At 49.3% G+C, this 22,445-nt stretch overlaps 2 protein-coding genes across 6 annotated transcripts; one reads left to right on the top strand and one right to left on the bottom strand.

Annotated features, from left to right (window-relative positions):
- Positions 1 to 85: 85 nt before the first annotated feature.
- Positions 86 to 10,363, bottom strand: TADA3 (transcriptional adaptor 3). 5 transcript variants are annotated; one of them, XM_033865411.2, is made up of 10 exons: positions 10,136 to 10,363; positions 9,735 to 9,792; positions 8,796 to 9,028; positions 7,180 to 7,430; positions 6,955 to 7,060; positions 5,326 to 5,467; positions 5,131 to 5,234; positions 3,826 to 3,935; positions 2,818 to 3,039; positions 86 to 652 (listed from the first exon to the last, which is right to left on the bottom strand). In XM_033865411.2, exons 3-10 carry the CDS (start codon positions 9,000 to 9,002, stop codon positions 460 to 462), a joined length of 1,335 nt encoding a protein of 444 aa, XP_033721302.1. In that variant the 5' UTR covers positions 9,003 to 9,028; positions 9,735 to 9,792; positions 10,136 to 10,363; the 3' UTR covers positions 86 to 459. The 5 variants fall into 5 exon arrangements, with proteins under 5 accessions (XP_033721302.1, XP_033721301.1, XP_004328261.1 ...); XM_033865410.2 differs by having other exon boundaries at positions 10,052 to 10,363; XM_004328213.4 differs by having other exon boundaries at positions 2,818 to 3,003; positions 9,912 to 10,363.
- A 149-nt stretch (positions 10,364 to 10,512) lies between these two features.
- ARPC4 (actin related protein 2/3 complex subunit 4) lies at positions 10,513 to 21,167 on the top strand. The gene is made up of 6 exons (XM_033865416.2): positions 10,513 to 10,648; positions 13,122 to 13,240; positions 14,509 to 14,620; positions 16,839 to 16,934; positions 17,928 to 18,098; positions 20,264 to 21,167. The coding sequence occupies exons 1-6, from the start codon at positions 10,646 to 10,648 to the stop codon at positions 20,267 to 20,269; spliced, it is 507 nt and encodes a 168-aa protein (XP_033721307.1). The 5' UTR covers positions 10,513 to 10,645; the 3' UTR covers positions 20,270 to 21,167.
- Positions 21,168 to 22,445: the final 1,278 nt, after the last annotated feature.

A 22,445-nucleotide genomic window follows, 5' to 3' on the forward strand; every position in this document is an offset into this window, starting at 1 on the left:
CTGAGAGCCCTCAAGCATGCCCTCCTAAACTATGCCACCCACACAAGTTCCTTTCTACCCCACAATAACAGACAAAGATTCTGGATGCTTTTTAAAAAAAACCACACCAGTCACTTTATTCTTAAGTTGGTACTTTACAAAACCACAAGGGAGAAGTCCTTGAGGGTGAAAGGGGTAGGGGAGTGGGAGATGGTGAAGAGGGGGACGAGGACAACCCAGAAATGAAGCCCCCCCATCTTGGGGGACCAAGCAGAGACTGGGCCCCAGGCCAGCCCAGCAGGGCCTCTCGTGTCCTGGCTGTACAGAGCTGGGCCAAAAGACCTCAGAGAAGGGTCACAGCTTCTAGAGACTGTCGCCATTAGACAGGCAGCCACAGGCTGAGGCTTCTGGCAGCCCAAAGAAGGAAGTGGGCCTCCCCCTCCCAAGCCGGGGGGAGGCAGCCTGAGGCAGGGGTGCGAGCTACCCGTCCAGCAGCTTTAGGATGCTCTCACGCTCCTTCAGAGTCTTCCAGGCCTGGTCCTTCTCCTTCTTGGTGGGCGTCCGCTTCTTCTGCCGGGCAGCCATGATCTTGCGGAATGCGTCCATGACCTCATTGTCTGCCATGCGGACCCGCTGCCTCAGCTCCTGCCGACTCACCTCCTCCTTTGCCAGCCTGTGGGGACCAGCCGGCCAGGTGCCATGGGAAGCCCACCAGAATAGGGCTCCTCCCTGTTCCAGACTCAGCCCACCCCACTACCCAGGGCTGCCACTCCTGTGGACCATTTCATACCAAATAGCAAAGTTATTGAGCCACGCTTACATGGTGCCCTGTGCCAGGTACTACCTCTTCAAAAATATCAGCTCAGTTAATCCTAACAACCTTGTGAGGTAGGTACTATTATTCCTATGTTACCAGTGAGGAAACTGAGGCTCAAGGAGGATAAGAAATGCCCCAAGATCCCACAACTAGTGAGGAGGAGATCTGAATCAAGGCAGGCTTCCTCCAAACAATATTCTTTAAAAGGTGTTCTGGGGGCTTCCCTGGTGGCGCAGTGGTTAAGAATCCACCTGCCAATGCAGGGGACACGGGTTCGAGCCCTGGTCCGCGAAGATCCCACATGCTGTGGAGCAACTAAGCCCGTGCACCACAACTACTGAGCCTGCGCTCTAGAGCCCGTGCTCTGCAACAAGAGAAGCCACCGCAGTGAAGAGTAGCCCCAGCTCTCTGCAACTAGAGAAAGCCCGTGCACAGCAACGAAGACCCAATGCAGCCAAAAATAAATAAATGAAATAAATTAATTTAAAAAAAAAGTGTTCTGGTGCCAGCAGAAGACCTGCTTTTACTTCAGCAACCAAATTCCAGAGCAACCTAAGGGTCTAGACAGCCTGAGATCTACAGGAGGTGAGTGAGATACCAAACTGACCCCTCCGAATGGAACCTGACCTATAAATTCAATTCATGGTGGAGCTGGAAGGTCACTTAGAGATCTATCTAGTCCAACCTGTTTTCAGAAGGGGAAGCTGCTGCTCAGGGCAGGAGATGCCTTGCTTAAGGCCCTGCAGCTACCCATGCAGGGCTGAGGGCTGCACGCTGGCCTTCTGATAGCCCAGCTAGTTCCTTCACTGCCCATTACTTCTGTAGCTGCACATCCCCACCTCTCTCTCTCTCCCGTCCCCCTCCCTTCCTCAGTACTCCTTCATCTGTATTTTCCTCTTCTAGCCCTTGAAAGGGAACTAGAAAGAGGCTCTGGATTCAGTCTTGGGCTTCAGTCACAGCTTAGCTGTTTATTGGCTGTGTGACCTTCAGCAGAGCACTCATTTCACTGGGCCTTTATTTCCTTATTTGGTAAACAGGGAACACTACCACCTACTCCCTGGGCTATAGCAGAGATTAAGTAAGAGGGTGTACATAAAGCCCCTGGTACACGGTAGGCACTCAGTATACCCTCATCCTTAAATACCCTAGCAGCTTGCCAGCAACTTCTCCTTCTAATGATGCACGTCTTTACCAGCCACTCACGTGGTGACTGCAAGCCCTTTGCCCTGCCTCTCTTCCTAACCCAGCACAACGTCTAAGAGACAGGCAGAGGTGGCCAAGTGAACGAGTGTGCCCTGGTCTGCTGGGGCTCTGTGAGGCGGAGACACAGCACCTGCCTACGAGGAGCAAGGGGACTTAGTTGGGCTGCTTCTCTATCTTCCCAAGAAAAGGGTAGCCACTACCATGATCTCCCCACAGATACCACCTGCACCCTTGTTGTGAGGAGTGCAGGGCAAGATGGATGGGAATGAATAGAAAATGAATGACATCGCACGAAAACACTGGTCAGTTCCTGGTAAGGGGCTGGTAGTAATCACAGATGCTCAAGAAAATGTTAACAGTTGATAAACTGAGGTGGAGAGTATACTGGTGTTTACTGTACTACTCTGTCAGAGTTTCTGTGTGTATGAAATTTTTCACAATAAAACTCTGGGGGAGAAAGAAAGTTAAGCATGGAAAGACTTAAAAGTAAACCACACAACAATGCGAATACAGTTAACACCACTGAACCGTACACTTGAAAATGGTTTAGAGGGTAAATTTTGTGTTATTTGTTGTTACCACAATTAGAAGTGAATAAACAAGTCACAGATGCCTGAGCTGTAGTCTGTGGAATAAGAATCTGTTTGAGACAAAACCAGTGGGGTGGTGCCCGGCACTGACATTTTTTTCAAAGCCCTCCGGGTGATTTAGAGGCCCTGCTGGGTTTGGAAAGCCTGTCATAAAGCTCCCGGAAGGTCACCAGCATGGCCAAGGCCTCGCTGGCCACGCCCTGGCCCGGGCATCCTGTCCACACTCACCTCAGCAGGTCGTGCTTCTTGGTGCGGTTGTGGGCACTGAGCGCTTTCAGCTCGGCCTGCCGTTTGCGCAGCTCCGCCAGAACTTCGTCCTCCGAGTCCTCTGCAGGGCGGTCCTCAGATTCCAGCAGGCCCTGGGCGATCAGCTCCTCCTTGATGCGGCTCTCCAGGGACTTGGTATGCGGCACACTGCAGGCAAAGGCAGTGCTCAGCTCAAGGGCCAGCCTGCAAGGGGGACCGCTCTGAGGTGCCCAAGGTTAGTGAACACCTTCCTTTCTCTTTGAGCACTGTCTCTCTATCTATCTACACATAAAAATATAGAGACAGACACATCTGGTCTTGTTGTAAACATACGCAACATATATCGATACGCTATGTAATATAAAATACAGAAAAACCTACAATGCTAACGACCCAAAGAGAATCACTATTTTGTTACCTGTTACTATTATATATGTTACCATCTTCTTACCACATTACGTTATATACATAAAAATATGTATTTTATGTTCTTATATAAATACTATACGTATTCCAGATTGTGTTACATATTATTCCCACTTTTTTAATGTATTATTTTAGCTTTTCCCCGCCATGTACCAACATTTAAATATATCTTAAGTAAAAATAGGATCATATTGTCTGTATTGTGCTACAACTGACAGTTTCCACTTATCACTCTATTGTTTACATCTTTGCGTGTCAGTTATATTTCTCTAGTGTGATTAATAGTTGCAAGTTATTTCATCAGATGGAGTTACGACAATTTAGCCAACCAGTCTCCTCCAGGTGGACATTTAGGTTGTTTACAGTAAGAACAGGGCCATGATGAAAACCCTGTACTAAGCCTGTGCATGTGGAAATCCTGGCCCAGCACGCACATCTGACTTCTATTGGTCTTTATCAAAATGTCCTCAGTCTCTCTATTAATGAAGACCACCCATGCTGGGATGGACAAAAGTCAACAGAAGCAGAGGCCAGACTGTGAGGCATGGACAGGATGTCACTCACCTGAAGGGTTTATTCTGATTGCGGGGAGAGGTGCTTGCCCCATCAGCCCCTGATTCTTTTCCAGACATGTCCGGAATAGGAGAGTCCTCCATGGGGGAAATAATATTTTCCTAGAAGAGCACAGAAATGCATGCAGGGAGAAAGAGCTACAGTATTACCATTTTCCTGCCCCCCTCTGTCCTACACGGACAGTCTTCACATACCAGAAATATCTTTTTATTTTTCTCATCCCACCCGCTGTGGGAAGTCTTCCCAAACCGACTCTAAAAAACTTTGATCATTTTAAAAATTCTTTATTTTGTACTGATACCAAAAGAAGGGAGCACAGAAGAGTGACGGTAACACTCAACAATGGTAATGAGAGAGCTAAGGTATATTAACCGTTTGCAATGCACCAGGCGCTGCGCTAAGCATGCTGCAGCAGAGGCTACCAGCTGTCCAAAAGCCATTCTTGCCTTTCTTCCACAGTAGCTGGGCTTATGGCTGCCCAGATACACCACACTTCCCAGCCTCCTCTGCAGTCAGGGGTGGTCATCTGACAAACTCTCTCCAGTGGAAAGTGATTAGAAGAGATAAGAGCCACAGCTGGCCATGGCCTTCACACACTCCTCTTTGCTCTTTTTCTGTGGGCTTGGAGTGGCAATCACACTTGGAGTGACCTTGTGCAGAGTGCATGTTTAAGACAGCAAAGCCAGCATACGTGGGGTCCCCGTCTGATGGTGTGGAACGGAGATGTCCCCCTGCCCCCACCTCAGCCAACCTGGAACGTGTGCCCAGAAAGACGCTATCGTGTTTGAGACAGCCAGGAAACTGAGGCTCAAGAGATGAAGAGATATGCCTAAGGGCAGCCAGCAGGCATAAAGAAAGGGACCCTGAACCTGGGGTTTGAGTCCTGCTTCTGTGTATTAGCTGTGTGACCTCAAGCAAACAGTTCCCTTTTTTGAGCCTCGACCTTGTTGGGTGTAACATGGGGTTAACCACTGTCTTTGCCTCCAACGAGAGGATGTGTAGAAAGCCCCTTGCACGGGGCCTTCAGCCAACGCTCAGCAAAAGTAACTGTGGAGTAGCAGCTACCTTGGGGGCAGGTTAAAAACTGGGAGGGGCATGAGAGGGCCTTCAAGAATACTGATGATGTTTTCTTTTGTGGTCCTGGGGCTGTAAGTGTGCTCATTTGTGAAAACTGATCAAGCTGTACATTTATGACCTATGTACCTTTCTAAATGTATAATGTACTTCAATAAACAATAAAAAATTAAACATTGAAACAGAGTGAATACAGTTCTTGTTTTGGGTTGGGGTGCTCACCTCCACCAAGGCCTGCAGGAGTCGCTGCGTCAGGGCACCAAAGGGACACCCGTCTTCCGGCTGCTCGTGCTGGGCCTCAGACTTCTTCAGCAGGGCATCCACATCTGAATCGGGTAGAGAAGGGATGGACATGTGTGCTGAAGTGCTAGGAACTCAAGTCCTGGCCTGGGGTGGGCAGGGAGGTGAGGGGCCTACCTTTCGTGTCCAGTTCAGTCAGTGGCCCCATGAGGCCTTTCTTCTTGTCAGCCACGGCTGCTGCCCGGGCCCCGTCCTTCTGCTCCTCCAGCAGGTCCTCCTGTGCCCAGCGCTGGGAGTAGTGCTTCCCCAGGGGCGGGATCTGTGGGAGACATCCCATCCGGTCCCAAAGCAGTAAATACAGGCCAGTCGTGCCTGGGGTGTCAGGGGCTCTCTGCGCGCTTGGGACTGCCAACAGGCTCTTCGTTCATCCCTCATTGCTCCATTTACCTGTCTTCCCAAGTACCTAGCCCAGGGCCAAGGCCTGAGCCTGGTACAGGTGAGAAGAGATAAAGGAGATAAAATCTCTACACTCACAGTCTAGTAAGGAAGCCAGGTACGTACGGAACTGAAACACACAGACGGCAATACAGAACAATTTCCAAGATGTAAGGTGCAGAATGGTGCGTGTACATGGACCTTTTCCGTTGACAGCTGTTATCTCTAGAGAGAACTATAGATCCTAGGGTCAGAAGTGAGAGGAAAATATCTTTCGCATTGCTTGAACTTGTTACTGCCTGTATGGATTACCTTTTCAGATAAATTTTTAAAAAATTCAGACAAGTGAAGTGACAGAGGTAGGTCAAGGTGCTGTGGCGCACACAAGACCGACCAACCTTCTGCTGGGGAATCTGTAAAGCCATTTTGGTGGCGGTAACATGCGATCAGGGGCTCGAAGGGTGTTAGTTTGCCAAGGGGAGAAGGGCATGTGCAGAGGCCCAGAGACCAGCAAGGACCCTGGAGTGAGGGCAAGGTGCTTGTGGGGGCTGATAAATACAGCAGTGGAGAGGGAGTGTGGCCAAGGAAACTGGAGAGGGGCACTGGGGCTGTGCCACCAAGGGCTGAGATGCTTGGACTCGATTCTGTAGGTAACGGGAGCCAGGGGAGGCCATGTCATGAGCACATCCGAACATGACAGCTGAGCTATGGGAGAATTTCCCACCAACACTTTTCTGTATTTTCTACATTTTCTTTAATGGAACCTTTTTTATTTTCGTCATAAAAAAATAAATTTTCATATATTAAAAAAAAGAGAATCCCCCTAGAGCAGCAGTCCCCAAGCTTTTTGGCACCAGGACCGGTTTCGTGGAAGACAGTTTTTCCATGGACCAGGGTGGGGGGCTGGGGGGGTGGCTCAGGCGGTGACGTCAGCAATGGGGGAGCGGCAGATGAAGCTTCGCTCGCCCGCTGCTCACCTCCTGCTGTGCGGCCCAGTTCCTAACTGGCTGCGGCCCGCTACCGGTCCACGGCCCCGGGGTTGGGGACCCCTGCTCTGGAGGGAAGAAAGTGTTAAGAGGCTGTTAAGGTAAAAGCTGGTGAAGGCTTGAGCCAAAGCAGAGGGGATGGCGATGAGAGAAAAAGGGAGGGTCTCACTGAAGAAGGTGCCTTAGGACGTGGTGACCATTTGGATGGGGCAGAAGGGAGGAAGCTGAGAGTTAGAACTTGGGTGTCTGGGTGGGTTAATGGAACAGATGGGAGGCTAGGCAGGGCAGGGAAAGAAGATGATGTACAGCACTGCGATCTCTGATTCTGAGGCACCTCTGAGCCTTCTTGTTCTCCATCACGTCTATCTAGGCCTGGGGTTTCTACCTTGTAATGTTCAGCCTCATCTTCTGGGGGTTTCAGTAGCTCCTCTAGCGTGCGCACCTCCTCACTGGTGATGTCGGCACAGTAGGGCTCCACCGAAGCCCAGAATCTGCAGAGAGAAGCAAAGCCTGACGGGGTGCTCCCTGCCCCACCAGCCTAACCCCCGGACCCTTCCACAGCCTCCAATACCCAAATCCCAAGGCCCATTTATGTCCCCTGGCCCAGAACCTGTTGGGGGCGTCATTCTTGGGGATACGTGGCACGTCAATTGGGTCATCAGTGAATTCATATTCCTGGATCTTGGGCTGAAGGTTTTTGGATTTGGGTCGCCCAGGGCCAGGGCCCGGCCCATGTCCCGCCTTCCCTTCCAGTTTCTGCTTCTTGGGCTTCCCATGTTTGGGGGGAGCACCAAGCTCATGGTCTCGACCCAGCTTCAGGAATCGTCGGTCACCTTTCTTATCTTGCCAGTCGGTGAGGATCTGAAATTCACAGAGACTGTCACTGAGGGGGAGAAGGGAAGACACAGGACAACTCTGTCTCCCGGTGAAAAATAAGGATCTAGAACTCAAGAAGGCGCCGTCTCTCCCCCTCCCCTTTTTATCCAGCAAATGCCTACTCATACTGCAAAACTCAGCTCCTTTTCTGTGCCCATCTCACAGGATTTTATTCATATATTTCTCATCATTCCATTCACTTGTTTGTCTGTATCGATTCACCTCTGTAGCACCCAAGCTGGTCACACAGCATTCAGCAGTTCAAACAAGTAGATCACATCTCAGTGCACATTAGCCCTAGGAAAATACGCTGGTGGTAACTTTCTGGTGGAAGCAAGCATGCCTCCCAGCAAACCTTTACTTCAAATGTCACCACAACTGGGAAGCCTTTTCTGAATCAGTTATCCAGCTTCTTAGATGCTAAAATACAACTGATTGTGCCACAGCCCTGCTCAAAAAGCTTCAGTGGATTCCCAGGGACCACAGGTTAATTTTATTCATCTTCTGAAGTCCAGTTAAAATGGCATCTTCTTCCTCTATGAGTATCTGGTACTTCGTACCTCCACTGTAGGCCCAATCATGTTGTTTGGTCATAACTAGAATAAACAGAATACTTTGTCTCTTCAAGAAGATTATAAGCTATTGGAGACCAGGAAGTTCATCTTAACCATCTCTGGTCCCCAGGATCTGGCATAGCACCTGGCACCCAGGGCTCAGAGAATATTTATGCCATAAATAGAAATAATGAGAGTCATACGAGTAAATAATGTTTGACATGCTTATTTAGTGTGAGACGTTGGGCTGAGCCTTTGCAAAAAGTCTTTTTAATTCTCACAAAAGCTCTGAGGTAGCTCCTATTATCCAGCCCACTTGGCAGATGGAGAACTGATCCTCAGAGGCAGGAGGTAACTTTTGCAAGCGTTGGAATTTAGCATTGGCAATAGCAACGCTAGCAAGCGCTTAGGTCAGGATTCAAATCCAGGCCTCCCCATTACAGTTCCCCCAGTACTCCTAACCACAACAGCACTTCTCCTGGTACTTGTCTGACCTCCCCTTCCCTTTAGTTGGCAAACTCCCCAAAGACCAGAACTGTCCTAATTACCTCCCTCTAGTGACTAGCACAGGACCCAGAACATTGTGGGGAGCGAGGGTCACTAGTTGCTTAGTGAATCAGAAATCTCGCAGTGTATGAGGATCATGCACATTCTTGCACATTTTCCATGTCACGCAAGCCCAGTTTGGGTCTCTCTCTTCCCCACTAAGCTCCTGTAACCCAGGCCTCAGCAGATGAGGCTAACCCATAACTTGTCACAGTCCATCCCTGGTGATGTACCCTCTGTGGGGTATCACCTGGGTTTCGGCCTCAAGCACCCGCAAGCGTCGGCTGGCAGAAGAAAGCAGGGTCTCAAGCTCCAGCTGCAGAGTGTCCAGCTCCTCGATACCGATGCCATCATCCTCAGAGCGGGCCAACACTGCTGTGTAGCGGGGACAGACCTTCAGGTGGTCCACAGACTTGAAGTCGTGGAACTGCAAGGGGCAGTCCTTCAGCTCACTCATGGCCCAGGATAGGGGACGCTGTGGAGCTGGAGAGGAAAGGACCACTGATGGGGGGTGGGGGGAAGTGGCACAAGAAAAGCCCAAGGGCTCCTTCCATCCAGGAGAAAGTCAGGCTTCAGTAACCTACTGACAAGGTTGATGGCACAGCTCTTACTCGTAGAGCACCTACTGTGTGCCAAGTGAGGTGCAGACACATTACTGGCTTCTCATTGAATTCCTCACCCAACCCCATGAGCAGGGACCATGCTTATCTCCATTTTACAGATGAGGAAACTGAGACTCTGTGTGTGTTCATGTCCAAGCTTACCAACATGCAATTTGAATCCAGATAGTTTTGAGTCTGTGCCCCTAACCGCCATGGTATACTACGCTTGTCTTCCTGATGCGCTTCCCTGCAGTTCCACTCTTCCTGAATTCTGCAAAGCCCCAGAGTTCCAAGCATCGCATACTTATTATCTTAATGTTCTTTGTGCCTCCCAGCCTCTCCTTGTCTCACCCCTCCCCACCTCTGCCCCTTCTCTTTGTCCTGATAGTAAAATATGTGGGCTGGTAAGCCAGATATATCTGGATTCAAGCCCAGGCTTGACCAATTTCTATTTATGTAGCCCTGAACATGTTGATGAACTCTCCTGAGTCTCGGTTTTTCCATCCGTAAAATAGGGCAAAAGAAGCCTGAGTCTGTTTCCCCATAATTAGTCTGAATCTGTAAAATGGGGTAACAATAGTACCTACCTCCCAGGGATGTTCTGAGGATTAAGAGATGATGCCCGTCAAGAGCTCAGTTCAGTGCCTGGCACAGAAAAAGTGGGGCTGGTTAATGGCTGGCCCCACCCATGGATCGCCCCAATGTCCCGCCTTTAGGGTCCCAGTCCTCTAAGAACACCCTACCGCGGCCTCCGCCCCCTCTACCTCCTCCTTGCTGCCTCCCACGGCCCCGCGGCCACGGGAGGGGGCGGGGAGTTCCGGTCGGTGCGAGCAACCGCCCCGGAACTGGCTATGTGCGGTGCCCCAGCAGTTGACGCGGGGGCGGAAAGACGCGAGGGCCAGACCCTGTGTCTTTCGGAGGATGGAGGTTTGCGGGCAGCAAGCGAGCCCGCTGCAGGTGGGGTGGAGAGGGTATGCCTCGCGCGGACCCTAGGGAACAGCCCGGCGCCAGGGGGCGGGGCTCGGCGGCCGGGTTCTCTGCCGGGCTGTTAGTCCCGTCGAGCCCCAAAGGCTGCAGGTAGGAGGGGCCCGGAGAAAGGATGGGGGCGCAGAACCGGAAGGATCGAAGGGCTCCTCCGCCTCGCCGTGTCCTAATATGGTGCCCAACCTGAGGCCGGGCTGCACCATTGCATGGCTATGAGGGAAGAAGGCGGCAAAGACGACAGGACGGCCAGAGTCGCAAGCAAGAGCTCCATGGGTAACGGGAGAAACTTGAGTAGTGACTTTACACTTCAGGAGCCTAAAACTACCAAGACAGTCCTAGGGGGAAAACTTCCGAGGGGCCAAATGTTCTTAGCCTCCTCCTCCCCCGCTCGGAGCGTTGATGGTACAGTCCAGACGTCCGGGCGGAGACTGCGGCTGCGCTTCTCGCGAAAGAGAAGGCGGCGCGGGACTGGCCACTTCCGCACTTCCGCTTTCCGGCCCAGCCAGCGCCCGCGATGGTGAGAGACGGGCCCCGGGCCCGGGGCCCCCGCTGTTCTGTCTCAGGGATCTGGGTCTGGGGGAGATGCGGCTTTGCAGCGGAGAGGCCCTGGGCCGAGGGATGCAGGGGGTGTGGGGGCACCCTGAGGCTGGGAGAAAGAGGGCGGGGCGGGGCCGAGGTGAGGAAGGGGCGAGCGGGGGACGCCCTTGTAAGAAGCAGGCCTTGCGGCTGCATAGTCTGGTCCTTGAAGCAGGTGGGGGATACTGAGGCATGGAGGAAGCCGGAAGTGGGCTCTTCTAGGTTCGTGGTAGCGCCTCGAAGGCACGTAGTAAGCCGCAGCCCGTAGTAGGGCCACCTCCCCACCCAGAGTAGACCTTCACTAAATACACTCCCCTGTTCTCTCTTACCCGCTTAACCCCACAGTTCTCTCAGGGAAACTTCCACACTTGCTTATCCCACTCTTCATGTTGCCCCAGCCTTGCTTCTTTCTCACTGAAGGATCTCTTTTATGCTTCCTCTACGTAGACCTCTTCCTGGTCAGAACTCAACCGTATCAGCCTTACTGTAGAATATAAGCTCTCATACTGCTGACCCCTCCCTTGCAGGAAATTCTCTTGATAACTGTGGGTGTTCCTGGCAACTGAGACTTGGCTCACTACCTTCCCCTCTTTGCACTCTCTCTGGTGATACCTATTTAATGTACAGGTTTTCGTGACCATGTGATTTATGGTGACTCCTAAATCTACCTTCCTAGGTTCACCTGGGAAGGTTCTCGTTCAAGGTTCACCTGGATATCTTGAAGACACCTTGAAATTAGACCTCTGGATCAAAACTCATCTTCTCTCCCTAAACTTGCTCACCCTCTTGTGTTACTTATTCCGCCTTTGTGTCCTCTTATGTCAGCTAGAAAGCTGGGATATTCTTTTTTTTGTTTTAATTTAGGCCATGCCTCTTGATTTTTTAAACATCAAACTTGTTGAGATATTACACGAGAATGTGTCTGTTCTATTTTTGAAAAGGCAGGCACCACAGGGCTGGCCACCTAAAATGCACCTTTTTCAGATTTGCTGTCTGAATTTTGACAGAGATAATCTTGCTTGTCCTGCATTGCTCCAGGCCAAGCCCTCATTACCCTCCTTAAATAATCTTCTCTGCCTGCTCTCTCACTTCCCTCTCCTCCAGTCCATTCTCCACAGAGTTGCCATGCAACTGTAGTCATGTAACTTCCTCCTCAGAAAGCCCCAGCAGTTCCTTGCCACCTTAAAAGAAGAGCTACACTCAGTAGCCTGGCATTTGAGATTCCCCATGAATCTCTAGGCTACTACTGCAGCCTCATCCATAGAATCTAAAATGCTTCCTGGCAACACTGTACTCATTACTACTTCTGGAACTCTTACTGCCCTTTTTTGTTATTCTGATCTTGCTTAAGTTATTTTTTCATTCGTTCACTTATTCTACAGAAACTGAGTAAGACAGAGTATATGTAAGGTGCTGACTGACCTAGGTGCAGGGTATGTAAATTTGAATAAAATAGACATGGTCTGTTGACCATGGAGCTTACAGTTTAGTGAAGGAGAAAATTACTTTATGAACGATATATAAAGGGTGTGTCACTGTAAATTATAGTAAGTGCAATGAAGAGCGAAGTCAGGAAAGGCCTCTCTGAGGAAGGAGGAGGCCTTCCCTGAATAAACCAAGATCTAAAGGATGACTTAGGCAAAGAAGGGGGAGAAAAGCCTGCAGATAGATGGTTTGGCATGTGTGAAGGCCTGAGGTGAGAAAAAACTTGGCTAATACAAGGAACTGAAGACAGGCCAGTGTAGCTAGACACCGTTGCCTCTATTGGGAATGTCATTCTACTTTTTATCATTGTAAAGTCTTCCTAATCTTATTTCCATCTTCAAATCAAAACCAATTTTTTTTGCAAATAAAAATTGTAAATTTCTTTTACATTTTACCCATTATATCATAGTTACTTTCTCTGTTTTCCTGACCTAGTCGAGCTGTTTTAAGGGTAGAGAAGGTCTTAATCATCTTTGAATTCCCAGGCTGGCACACTGTAGATCTATACATTTGTTGGCTCAAAAGGTAGATTGAAGACAATCATTCACCTGTATGCTTCTAGACCAGAGTTTCTCAACTTCAGCAGTATTTGGGGCTGAATAATTCTTTGTTGTGCATTGTAGGATATTTAGCAGTATGCCTGACTTCTGTCTACTCAACACCAGTAACCCCTACCCCACCCCACGTTGTAAAAATGAAAAATGTCTTGACATTGCCAAATGTCCCCTGGCAGGCAAAATGGTCCCCTGTTGAGAACCACTGTTCTAAACCTAGAATGAAAGGCACCTTGAAGGCCTAGTCTATTGTGTTCACTGTAGTATCTGAGAGTCAGGGACCCTGAGTACTGCCTGGCTCCTGTGTAGCTGGACTAGGGGACCAGTGGGTTTGGTGAGACAGATTCTGATCCTCTGTTGGCCTTTTTCCTACAGACTGCCACTCTCCGTCCTTACCTGAGTGCCGTGCGGGCCACACTGCAGGCTGCCCTCTGCCTGGAGAATTTCTCCTCCCAGGTGGTAGAACGACACAACAAGCCCGAAGTGGAAGTCAGGTAGGGAAGGAAAAGGGGTGGGGTTGATGGGTGCAACACCCAGAGATGACTGTGTGCCATGAGTAACTTCCATCCTGGAGTTGTCAGTACAACTACAGTTCACATTTTTTGTCTTGCTGCCAGATGAACAATGGTTCCCAATTTGAAGTTCAGAAAATAGGGTCAGTGGGTTGGCAGGACAAAACTCAGGGGAGAAGCTGCTCTGGAGCCAAGATTGCTTGACACAAGGTGTGACTTCTCAGCGTAGGGCCATTTGGGAATTACCTCCCATGGAGTTAGTGAGCCCTCTGGCAGTTTAAGGAGTAGACTAAGAATTTAGTTACCTGAGATGCCATCTCTATTCTTTTCTAATTTAAAGATCAAGGATTCCGCCCCCACCACCACCCCCCCCCCAAAAAAAAAATGGACTCATCCGTCGTCTACTCCAAATATTCCGTACTTGGGATTATTTTCTCTTATGTAATTTATGTTTTGTAAATAATTATTCTTTTTCCCCTTTAAAATTTAATCTGGGACATATACAACTGAGATAAGCAGTGTTACCACACTAAGTTGATATGATTTGAATTTAAGAAAACTGACAAGATGTTAGGATGTGCCCTTTTATGCTACTTAACATATATGGTTTCCAATAGGTATTTTTAAAGGATAATAGCTCCCAGATAGCACCACCATAGTTAACTACCAACTATCATCACAGGGATCCAGGGACATCAAAATGGGAACTGAGCTGAGAGGGATCTTAATGTTGAACAAGTGAATCCTTCTGGATTGATCATTAAAGGAGGCCAGACTGTTCGATTTTAGCTTGTCCTTCTCTCTAAGGCAGGTTCTCTCCTCATTCCCTAAACAGTGTATGGGTTTGCCTATAGTTATGAAAATAAGAGCTGTCATTTGTAAAGCTCCTACAGTGTGCCAGGCACACTGTTAGACACTTGACCCTTTTTGATCTCTCTCAGTCCTCAGCAGTGAAATAGGAATCAGAGTCATTTTACAAATGAGGAAGTTGAGATTCCAACAGGGTAACTTGCCCAAGGAAAGTAACAGAGGAGGCTGGATTTCAAAACGTTTTCGCCCTGACTCCAGAGCCTGTGCTCTTTCTGCTGGAGAACACGCTTGCTGCCCCCATCTTGGAGCACCCCTGCTTGTGAGTCTCCTATTCCTTGGACTCTGTGGTCCCAGATAGTGATTCTAGGATCTGCTGTGGGGTCTCCTTGACCATTCTGTTCTTTTATAGTACAGAGGCCTCTGTGATTTTGTGTTTTCAGGAGTAGCAAAGAGCTCCTGCTACAGCCTGTGACCATCAGCAGGAATGAGAAGGAAAAGGTTCTGATTGAAGGCTCCATCAACTCTGTCCGGGTCAGCATTGCTGTGAAACAGGTGAGCTCACCACAGATCCCCTGCCTCACCGGGAGGCCAGGGGCCCCCATGTGAGAGATCAGCATGCCAGATTCAGGGTGCAAAGAAACCCAGGTTTTATTACCAGGAAATGATTTGCCAAACTCATCAGCTCGGTAGATAAAGAGAGATCAGCCCCATCTTCTAGGCCTTGCTCTGCATTAGAAGGCAGGAAATGTAGCAGCCAAGGCTACAGGCCAGTTTGGTGTCAGGTCACAAAACTTTTCCTAAGGAATGAAGGATAAGTCCAGTTCAGAAAAATAAGCAGTAACAGTATCAATTTGATAGCCATAAACTCCGAAAGGGAGATTTAGGGTAAAAATATGAAGTGTCATTTTTTTTTTTAATAAATTTAGTTTATTTATTTTTCACTGCTGGGTCTTCGTTGCCATGCACAGGCTTTCTCTAGTTGCGGCGAGCAGGGGCTACTCTTCCTTGCAGTGTGCGGGCTTCTCATTGTGGTTCCTCTTGTTGCGGAGCACAGGCTCTAGGCACACAGGCTTCAGTAGTTGTGGCGTGTGGGCCCAGTAGTTGTGGCGCATGAACGTAGTAGCTCTGCGGCATGATCTTCCCGGACTAGGGCTTGAACCCATGTCCCCTGCGTTTGCAGGCGGATTCTTAACCACTGCGCCACCAGGGGAGTCTCAGGAAGTGTAATTTCTTATCTTTCCTCTGTGTTTCACAAATGTCTGACACTCCCACTACCACCATAATTTCTGCCATATTTATCGACTACTTGGACACTTCTTTACTTAATAGATTTCTTTCAATTAACTTATTGACTTATTATTTATTTATTTATTTCTTCTTGGCTATGTTGGGTCTTCGCTGCTGCACGTGGGCCTTGTTTAGTTGCCACAAGTGGGGGCTACTCTTCATTGCAGTATTTGGGCTCTAGGCACGTGGGCTTCAGTAGTTGTGGCGCGTGGGCTTCAGTAGTTGTGGCACGTGGGCTTAGTAGTTGTGGCTCATGGGCTCTAGAGTGCAGGCTCAGTAGTTGTGGCACACGGGCTTAGTTCCTCCGTGGCATGTGGGATCTTCCCGGACCAGGGCTCGAACCCGTGTCCCCTGCATTGACAGGCAGATTATTAACCAGTGCGCCACCAGGGAAGCCCAACTTATTTTCTCCTACTTAAATTTGTTTGAAAAAGAAACTTTGTGCCACAAATGGAAAAACAATACCACTTGCCAAATTGAGGACAAGTCTAAAAAACAAGCACGTTGAAAACAACAAGGTTATTAAGTTCAGACTAGACACTTCTGCCTATAGAAAGCTCTAAGCCAAGGGCCTGCTCTGTTTGTTGAAAGGGGAGATTAACAAGTGTTGGGGGCTGTTAAGGGTGTGTCTGCCCTGTGCAGCAAAATTCTTCCTTCAGAAATGTTGAGAGTTCATCAGGGAGAAACTTTGGGGTTTGTTTGATGTTCATTGCTACTAACGTGGAGACCACCTAAGGTTATCTCTGATATTCTTCACAGTATGTATCACAGACTGGAAAATGTAGCGCTAGTGAAATAAGAAAGGAAAGGGTAGTTTTGAATATAGATGTGGACTCTGGAAGGAACAGATAAAAGGTTTATCTGTTCCTCTTGTTGCGGAGCACAGGCTCTAGGCACACAGGCTTCAGTAGTTGTGGCGTGTGGGCCTAGTAGTTGTGGCGCATGGACGTAGTAGCTCTGCGGCATGATCTTCCCGGACTAGGGCTCGAACCCATGTCCCCTGCGTTTGCAGGCGGATTCTTAACCACTGCACCACCAGGGGAGTCTCAGGAAGTCTGCAGAAGGAACAGATAAAAGGTTTGAGTTTGCCAGGACTTCCCTTCCAGTGGTTAAGACTCTGCACTTCTACTGCAGGGGGCACAGGTTCTATCCCTGGTCGGGGAACTCTGCATGCCATGCAGCGTGGCCAAAAAATTAAAATTAAAAAAAGATGTGGGCTTGCCAGAATTACTTTTCTAGAATGGGTGAAGGCAAGATCATGATAACGTCCCATTAAGTTGGAGGGCCCTAATGTAGTAGACCCTCTTTTCAGTTGGCAACCAGTTACCCCACGATTCAGAGTTCAGGTGGTGGTGTTCCAATACCCAACCCCACTACCTCCAGCGAACCTGGGAGAAATTGCAGTCAGAAGACCAGGCTCCAGATTTCTGTTGGCCTAGAGTGTCAGCTTTAGGGAAACACGTTTCTCCTTTGCTCTCGCCAGGCTGATGAGATCGAGAAGATTTTATGTCACAAGTTCATGCGCTTCATGATGATGAGAGCAGAGAACTTCTTTATCCTCCGAAGGAAACCAGTGGAGGTGAGACTGTGTGAGCCATATGTTTGTAATACCCAGAATTCCACTACCGCATCAACTGTTACTGGCCTGGGATTGTTTCTAGAACTGGGATTGCTGCTCGCCCAGCTGTAGGGCACCCACGGCCTTCGTGGGTGAGAATTGGCCTTCGTTTCGGCTGTTGTGGGAATAAGGGGAATCAGCTTCGGAGGCTGGGTCTGCCTCAACCATGGAAAAGGCAAAAAAGATGAGATGCACTGTGCACCTTCCCAGAGCCTATAGTCTAGCGGCAGAAAGGGCATGATGAATCAGAAATCTAAACTCTGCCACCAACTGAATCAGAGTCTCAAGGCCACAGTTGACATTGGGTCACTTGTTGTCTGACTTTGTACTTGAGTCCTCTCTACAGACTCCCTGCCAGATCAACTCTCTGCCAGTGACTAAGCAACTACCACACAGAGCAGCAAACACCATCGTCAAACACATTAGACATGTTGGCCAAGCTCGTCCTCATCCTGAGCTAAAATTTCTGGTCCTAGATCTAACCTCCAGGGCCACCCAGAATAAATAAAATTGCTCTTCTACACACAGCCCATCTGATAGTTAAAGACCTCAGTCCCATCCTTCTCCCACAGCATCTTCGCTTCTCTCTGGACTAGATGTTCCTTTTGTTTGAAGAGATTCTTCTTTGACAAGATTTCCAGTCCCTTCACTCTCCGTTGACTCATTCTGAATGCAACTGTCTGTGCCACAGATAGTCTGCCAGAGATGTCTGATAGACACAAAATTCTCAACTGGGTTTAGTTGATCCAACTGTTGGTTCCTTGGATCCAACATACACACCCCACCAGAGCAGGTGGGCTGCTGCCTGAAGGGCATGTAGCTTGGGATAGGGTCACAAGCAACTGGAAGCATGTGGCTAAGTGGACGTAGAGGGCACGGCCAGCTCAGCGCCCCCAGGATGCTGATTCTCTCCTGTTTCTTCTCTCCCTGCTCCCCACTGTCTTCCTTCCCTAGGGGTATGACATCAGTTTTCTGATCACCAACTTCCACACAGAGCAGATGTATAAACACAAGTTGGTGGACTTTGTGATCCACTTCATGGAAGAAATCGACAAGGAGATCAGTGAGATGAAGCTGTCGGTCAATGCCCGTGCGCGCATTGTGGCCGAGGAGTTCCTCAAGAATGTAAGTGTAGGGGCCTTCCTGGTTTGTTTCCAGAAGTAGAAAGACCTATGGGTCGTGCTGAGAATTTAGCATCTGGTGGGAAAGTGGTGCCAACGGTGCGTGAATATTTCCTGAGGCCTCTAGGAGCTCTGGTGGGCTGCAGGTCAGCCTGATTCCTTGGGGCAGGAGGGCCCGTGCTTCATGTTGGAGAGCTGCAGGGCATTTTCCATCTCCGGGGGCCTGGGTGATGCCTCTCTTAGTCGCTCATTTCTACATCTCAAAGTGTACACGGTCCTTCCCTGTATCTAGTTCAATCCCCGAGTGAGGCAAGTTAAATCCACATGTGAATTTTCTAGGAGTATAGGGCAGTTAATCAGTATAATTCCAGTTTTCAAACAGACTGGAATAGTTTCCTTTGGCATCTGCTTCTCAGGCTTAAAGTCATGATTTCTGCAGCCTGTTTTCCATCGTTTTCACGGCTTAAGTCCTACAGATCCCTCTTTAGTTGTTGTGGCTTCGTGACGGAAAGGACTACAGCCCTTTGAGGAGGACGAATTGTTTACACTGATGAAGTGATGACACAGTTGTTCTTTTTTAGTCATTCACGACGTGCCTTCTTTTTTTTTTCTTTTTCCAAACAGTCCTTGGTTTGTTGTTATGTTCCCCTCAGAGTCAACTATGATCCCTGGATGGTAGAATTAGTGTTTACTCCTACCAGTGCGTACAGATCCAGCCCCGGAGGAGCTCAGATTCCTGAAAATGGATATTACACCCGCTTCCCCTGGGCTTTAATTATACTGAGGACAGCCAGTGTACAAAGTAGCTGTACTGTGCAACCAGGGGAACACGCTTGTTCAGGTCACACAGGCCGTGGAGTCAGGCCACCTATGTGTGAGTCCGGCTCCACTGCTTCCTCGGGCATGTTACAGAACCTCTCGACTAAGCCTCAGTTTCCTCGGCTGTGAAGTGAGACTGTTAATTAATACGTACCATTCAGTGTGGTTGAGCATTAATGAAGAAATGTGTATAAAGCATATCACCTGGTGCCTAGTAAGCTTTCCCTGTATTGTAGCACAAGGTTATATGGCCAGGGCACTGCGAGGCCTCTGAACTCAACTGAAGAAAAATAGTTCTTGTCCCAATTTAGTATTTGGGTCATTCATTCGACAGTCATTTAGTTGTTACAGTAAGTACATTTCTGTGGTAATACAGCTAAAAATGTACGTTCAAGTATCTCATTTAATACCTAAAACAATCTTTGAATCAGGTGGCATCCCCATTTCATAGATGAGTTATCTGGGCTCTGGAAGTTAAGTCATATGTCCAAGGTGCCTCAGCCAGTAAGTGAAGGAACCAGGAATTGGAGTTTTCAGACTCAAGATCTAAGATAGTATAATGGCATCAGGTGCATGTAAGGGTCGGGCTGGTAATGTACATGAGTGAGGCGGGCCGTGTGGGGATCTGGTGAGCACATGCCTCACCTGAAGAGGATCACCACCGCACAGCTCTGGCCCTCCGTGGCTTCATCAAAAGAATCTCAAAATCTGGATCTTTGTGCAGTGTGCTATATTTTCAAGGTTGGCTAATTCATATTCATATCGACTGATTCATATTCTTTTAACCCGTGGGCCAAACACTGCTCATCTTTGGGCTGAGTTCAGCTCGTGGGCCATTGGTCCACAACCTCTGGTCTATAAAATGTCCAGGGCTGTTCTAGGCACCATGGGAGATATTTGAGGTTAGAAAGCATTTCAAGGGCCTGTCTTACTTGGAGGACCACCCAGAGCTTGACACAGAGTACCAGATCCTGGCTCCCTCTCTGAATCCCCAAGCATTTGCATGTGAGCCCCCATTTCTAAAGAAGGCAGCCTCAGTTCAGTAAGCAAGGCACAGTGACAGGGCTTTCTGGCAGCCCTTGTGGCACGACCAAGGGGAGCTGTGGAAAAACCCACGTCACCCTTAATTTTTCTGCCTTGTCCAGTGCTAGGTTTTAGGGCCAGTGCCCCAAAGGTCACACTGCTGAATGCTGGCTAAATTAGAGTGTGCCCACAGGGTGTCCTGAGACCGAACCCTGCCCTGCAGAGATCTGAGTACAGCTGCCGCTCTCAAATCAGCCCACCTCCCCAGAGCAGGCCTGCGAGGATACAGTAATAACATCATTCACCGCCTCTTGGTTCTCTTGACAGTTCTAAAGCATCTGGCTGGATCTCGTGGCCTTCCCCCTCAGACTCCCCCGTGTCTCTGCGAAGGCGTCCTGGAGTTACTCCCCAGAGCAGCGGTGGCGACGGCGGCAGCAGCAGCGGAGGGGAGCTGGGTGTCGGGGTGGGCATTAGATGTGGGAGGGGGGGGTGTGCTTGCTAGCTGGGCAGCAAAGCAGCAGTGGACCTGCCCCAAGGCCACATGTGCCTGGTCAGGCTGGCTTCTGATGTTCAGTCCCCTGGGCCGGGACAGATTTTTTTTTAACGTCTTGAAACTTAAAACTCTGTGCTTGTAGGAGACTGTAACCTTTTTGTCTTTTTTTTTTTTTTTAAACAAACAACCTCCACCTCCAGTGGCTGTGACTGGTCCCAGTGATTGTACCTTATTGGTCGCTGTGGGTCTGGGCGGGCCTGGAGCCAGAAGGCGACTACTGTTCCTCCCTGGAGCCACCACAGGTGGGGAGGGAGGGAGGTTTCAGACTCCAGTTCCTCTCCCTCATTCTCTTATTTCCTTGAGCCAGTAGAAGCGGTGGAGACCCTCTGCCAGCTTCCTGAGCTCTGCCTGAAGATGGCCACCCAGCACTGGTTGGGGACAAGGGCTGAACTGGTGGCCACCAGCCACACCTAGGAGCTGGGGCCTGAAAGCTAGGCAACCTCTGGCCGCAGGGGCCTCTTCGTGCCCTCCCAGCTGAGAGGGACCGCTGTTTCGCCTTGTCTGTCAGTGCAGTGCCTGTGCTAGAGGTGGAGAGGTGAGTCCTCCAGAGCTTCCCGGCTGGGGCCTCCTGCCTGCTCTGGCTCCTCTGCTCCCACGCTCGCTGTACCTTTTCTTATTCTGGTGGATCCTCCCTCCCCTAATTAAAGTCTCTTTTTGCCCCTCTGGGGGTGCATGAGGTCTGTGCTCTCTGTGTATACCTGAAAAGCTGGGAGGTGAGGCTTTTTCTTCCCTAAGACCATCTGGCTGGCACTTGGGCCTGGGGGTCCCCACCAGAGACAGTTTCGTGATTGGCCCCTGGCGTTAGTCCTGCCGAGGGCCCTAACCCAAGAGACCTCTATTGCAGTCCAGGCTCCACCCATTTCTGAAACTGCTCTCTCTGCCTATATAGAGCTTTGGTTCTTTTCATGTAATGAGCTCATTTGGGCTAGAAGGTAACCTCAGAGAAATAATGATCCCATTTCATGGCTAAGGAAACTGAGGTTCCATGAGATGCAGCAGTCTGCCCCGAATCTCCCAGCTAGTGAGCAAGAGGGTAGAGTTCAAATCCAAGCTTTCTGCCTTTACCTGTGCTGACAGTAATCACTAGCCACGTGTGTCTAATTGTTACAGTTAAAAAAGTTTAAAATCTACTGTCTCAGTCCTACCAGTGCTCAATAGCTACAAGTTGCTGATGCCTGCCGGGTCACAGGGTATGTAAATAGAACATTTCCATCATTGCAGAAAGTTCTCTTGGACAGCACTAAGCCTTAGTGATACCTTGAAGTTAAAAAAAAAATGTCTTGAGTCCTGATTCTTACTGATGAATTTGAGCGAGTTATTTATAGTCTGTGCTTCAGTTTCTTAAAGTGGAGATAATGTAAATCTGACACAGTACCTGCCGTACAGGTACTGAATAAATAGTAACTGATCCTTCCACCAGCCCAGCATCCAAGCTGTTTGGTAACTTCCATTGTGCTGGATGTGGGGGATGACATCATCCCTGTCTCAGGGAGACTTGGGGGGCCAGTAAAATGCCTGGGTGTGTGAATAAGTGCGTTGAAGCATTTCAGATTCACTACTGGAAGTCTGGGGGCGCCCACAGGGGGTGTTTTTATGGAAGAGGATGTCAGGAAAAGTTTCAGAAGGGTTGGCCTTTGAGCTGAGTTTTCAAGAGTTTCTTCCATGTGGCCAAAAGGGGGTCTCTTGAAACAGGACAAGGTACTGTTAAAGGATGGAGGGGCTGGGGGTGGGGGCAGCTTGGACAGCTGTCATCCCCTTTATGACATTACCTCTGTGACTCTCCCCCTCCTGCCTTGCAGAATTAGGTGTGCCCTTCTCTGGGGCATATGGCTGTATCCTAGCTTTGCAGTGAATGTTGCTTTCAAGAAGGTGCTCACGGTGAAGGTGGATGTCCAATAGAGTATGGTAGCTGCTCACTCAGCCCTCACAGGACAGCATTGCCTGGGTGAGCCAACT

Source organism: Tursiops truncatus, chromosome 10 (genome assembly GCF_011762595.2).
Source record: "Tursiops truncatus isolate mTurTru1 chromosome 10, mTurTru1.mat.Y, whole genome shotgun sequence".
NCBI lineage: Eukaryota > Metazoa > Chordata > Mammalia > Artiodactyla > Delphinidae > Tursiops > Tursiops truncatus.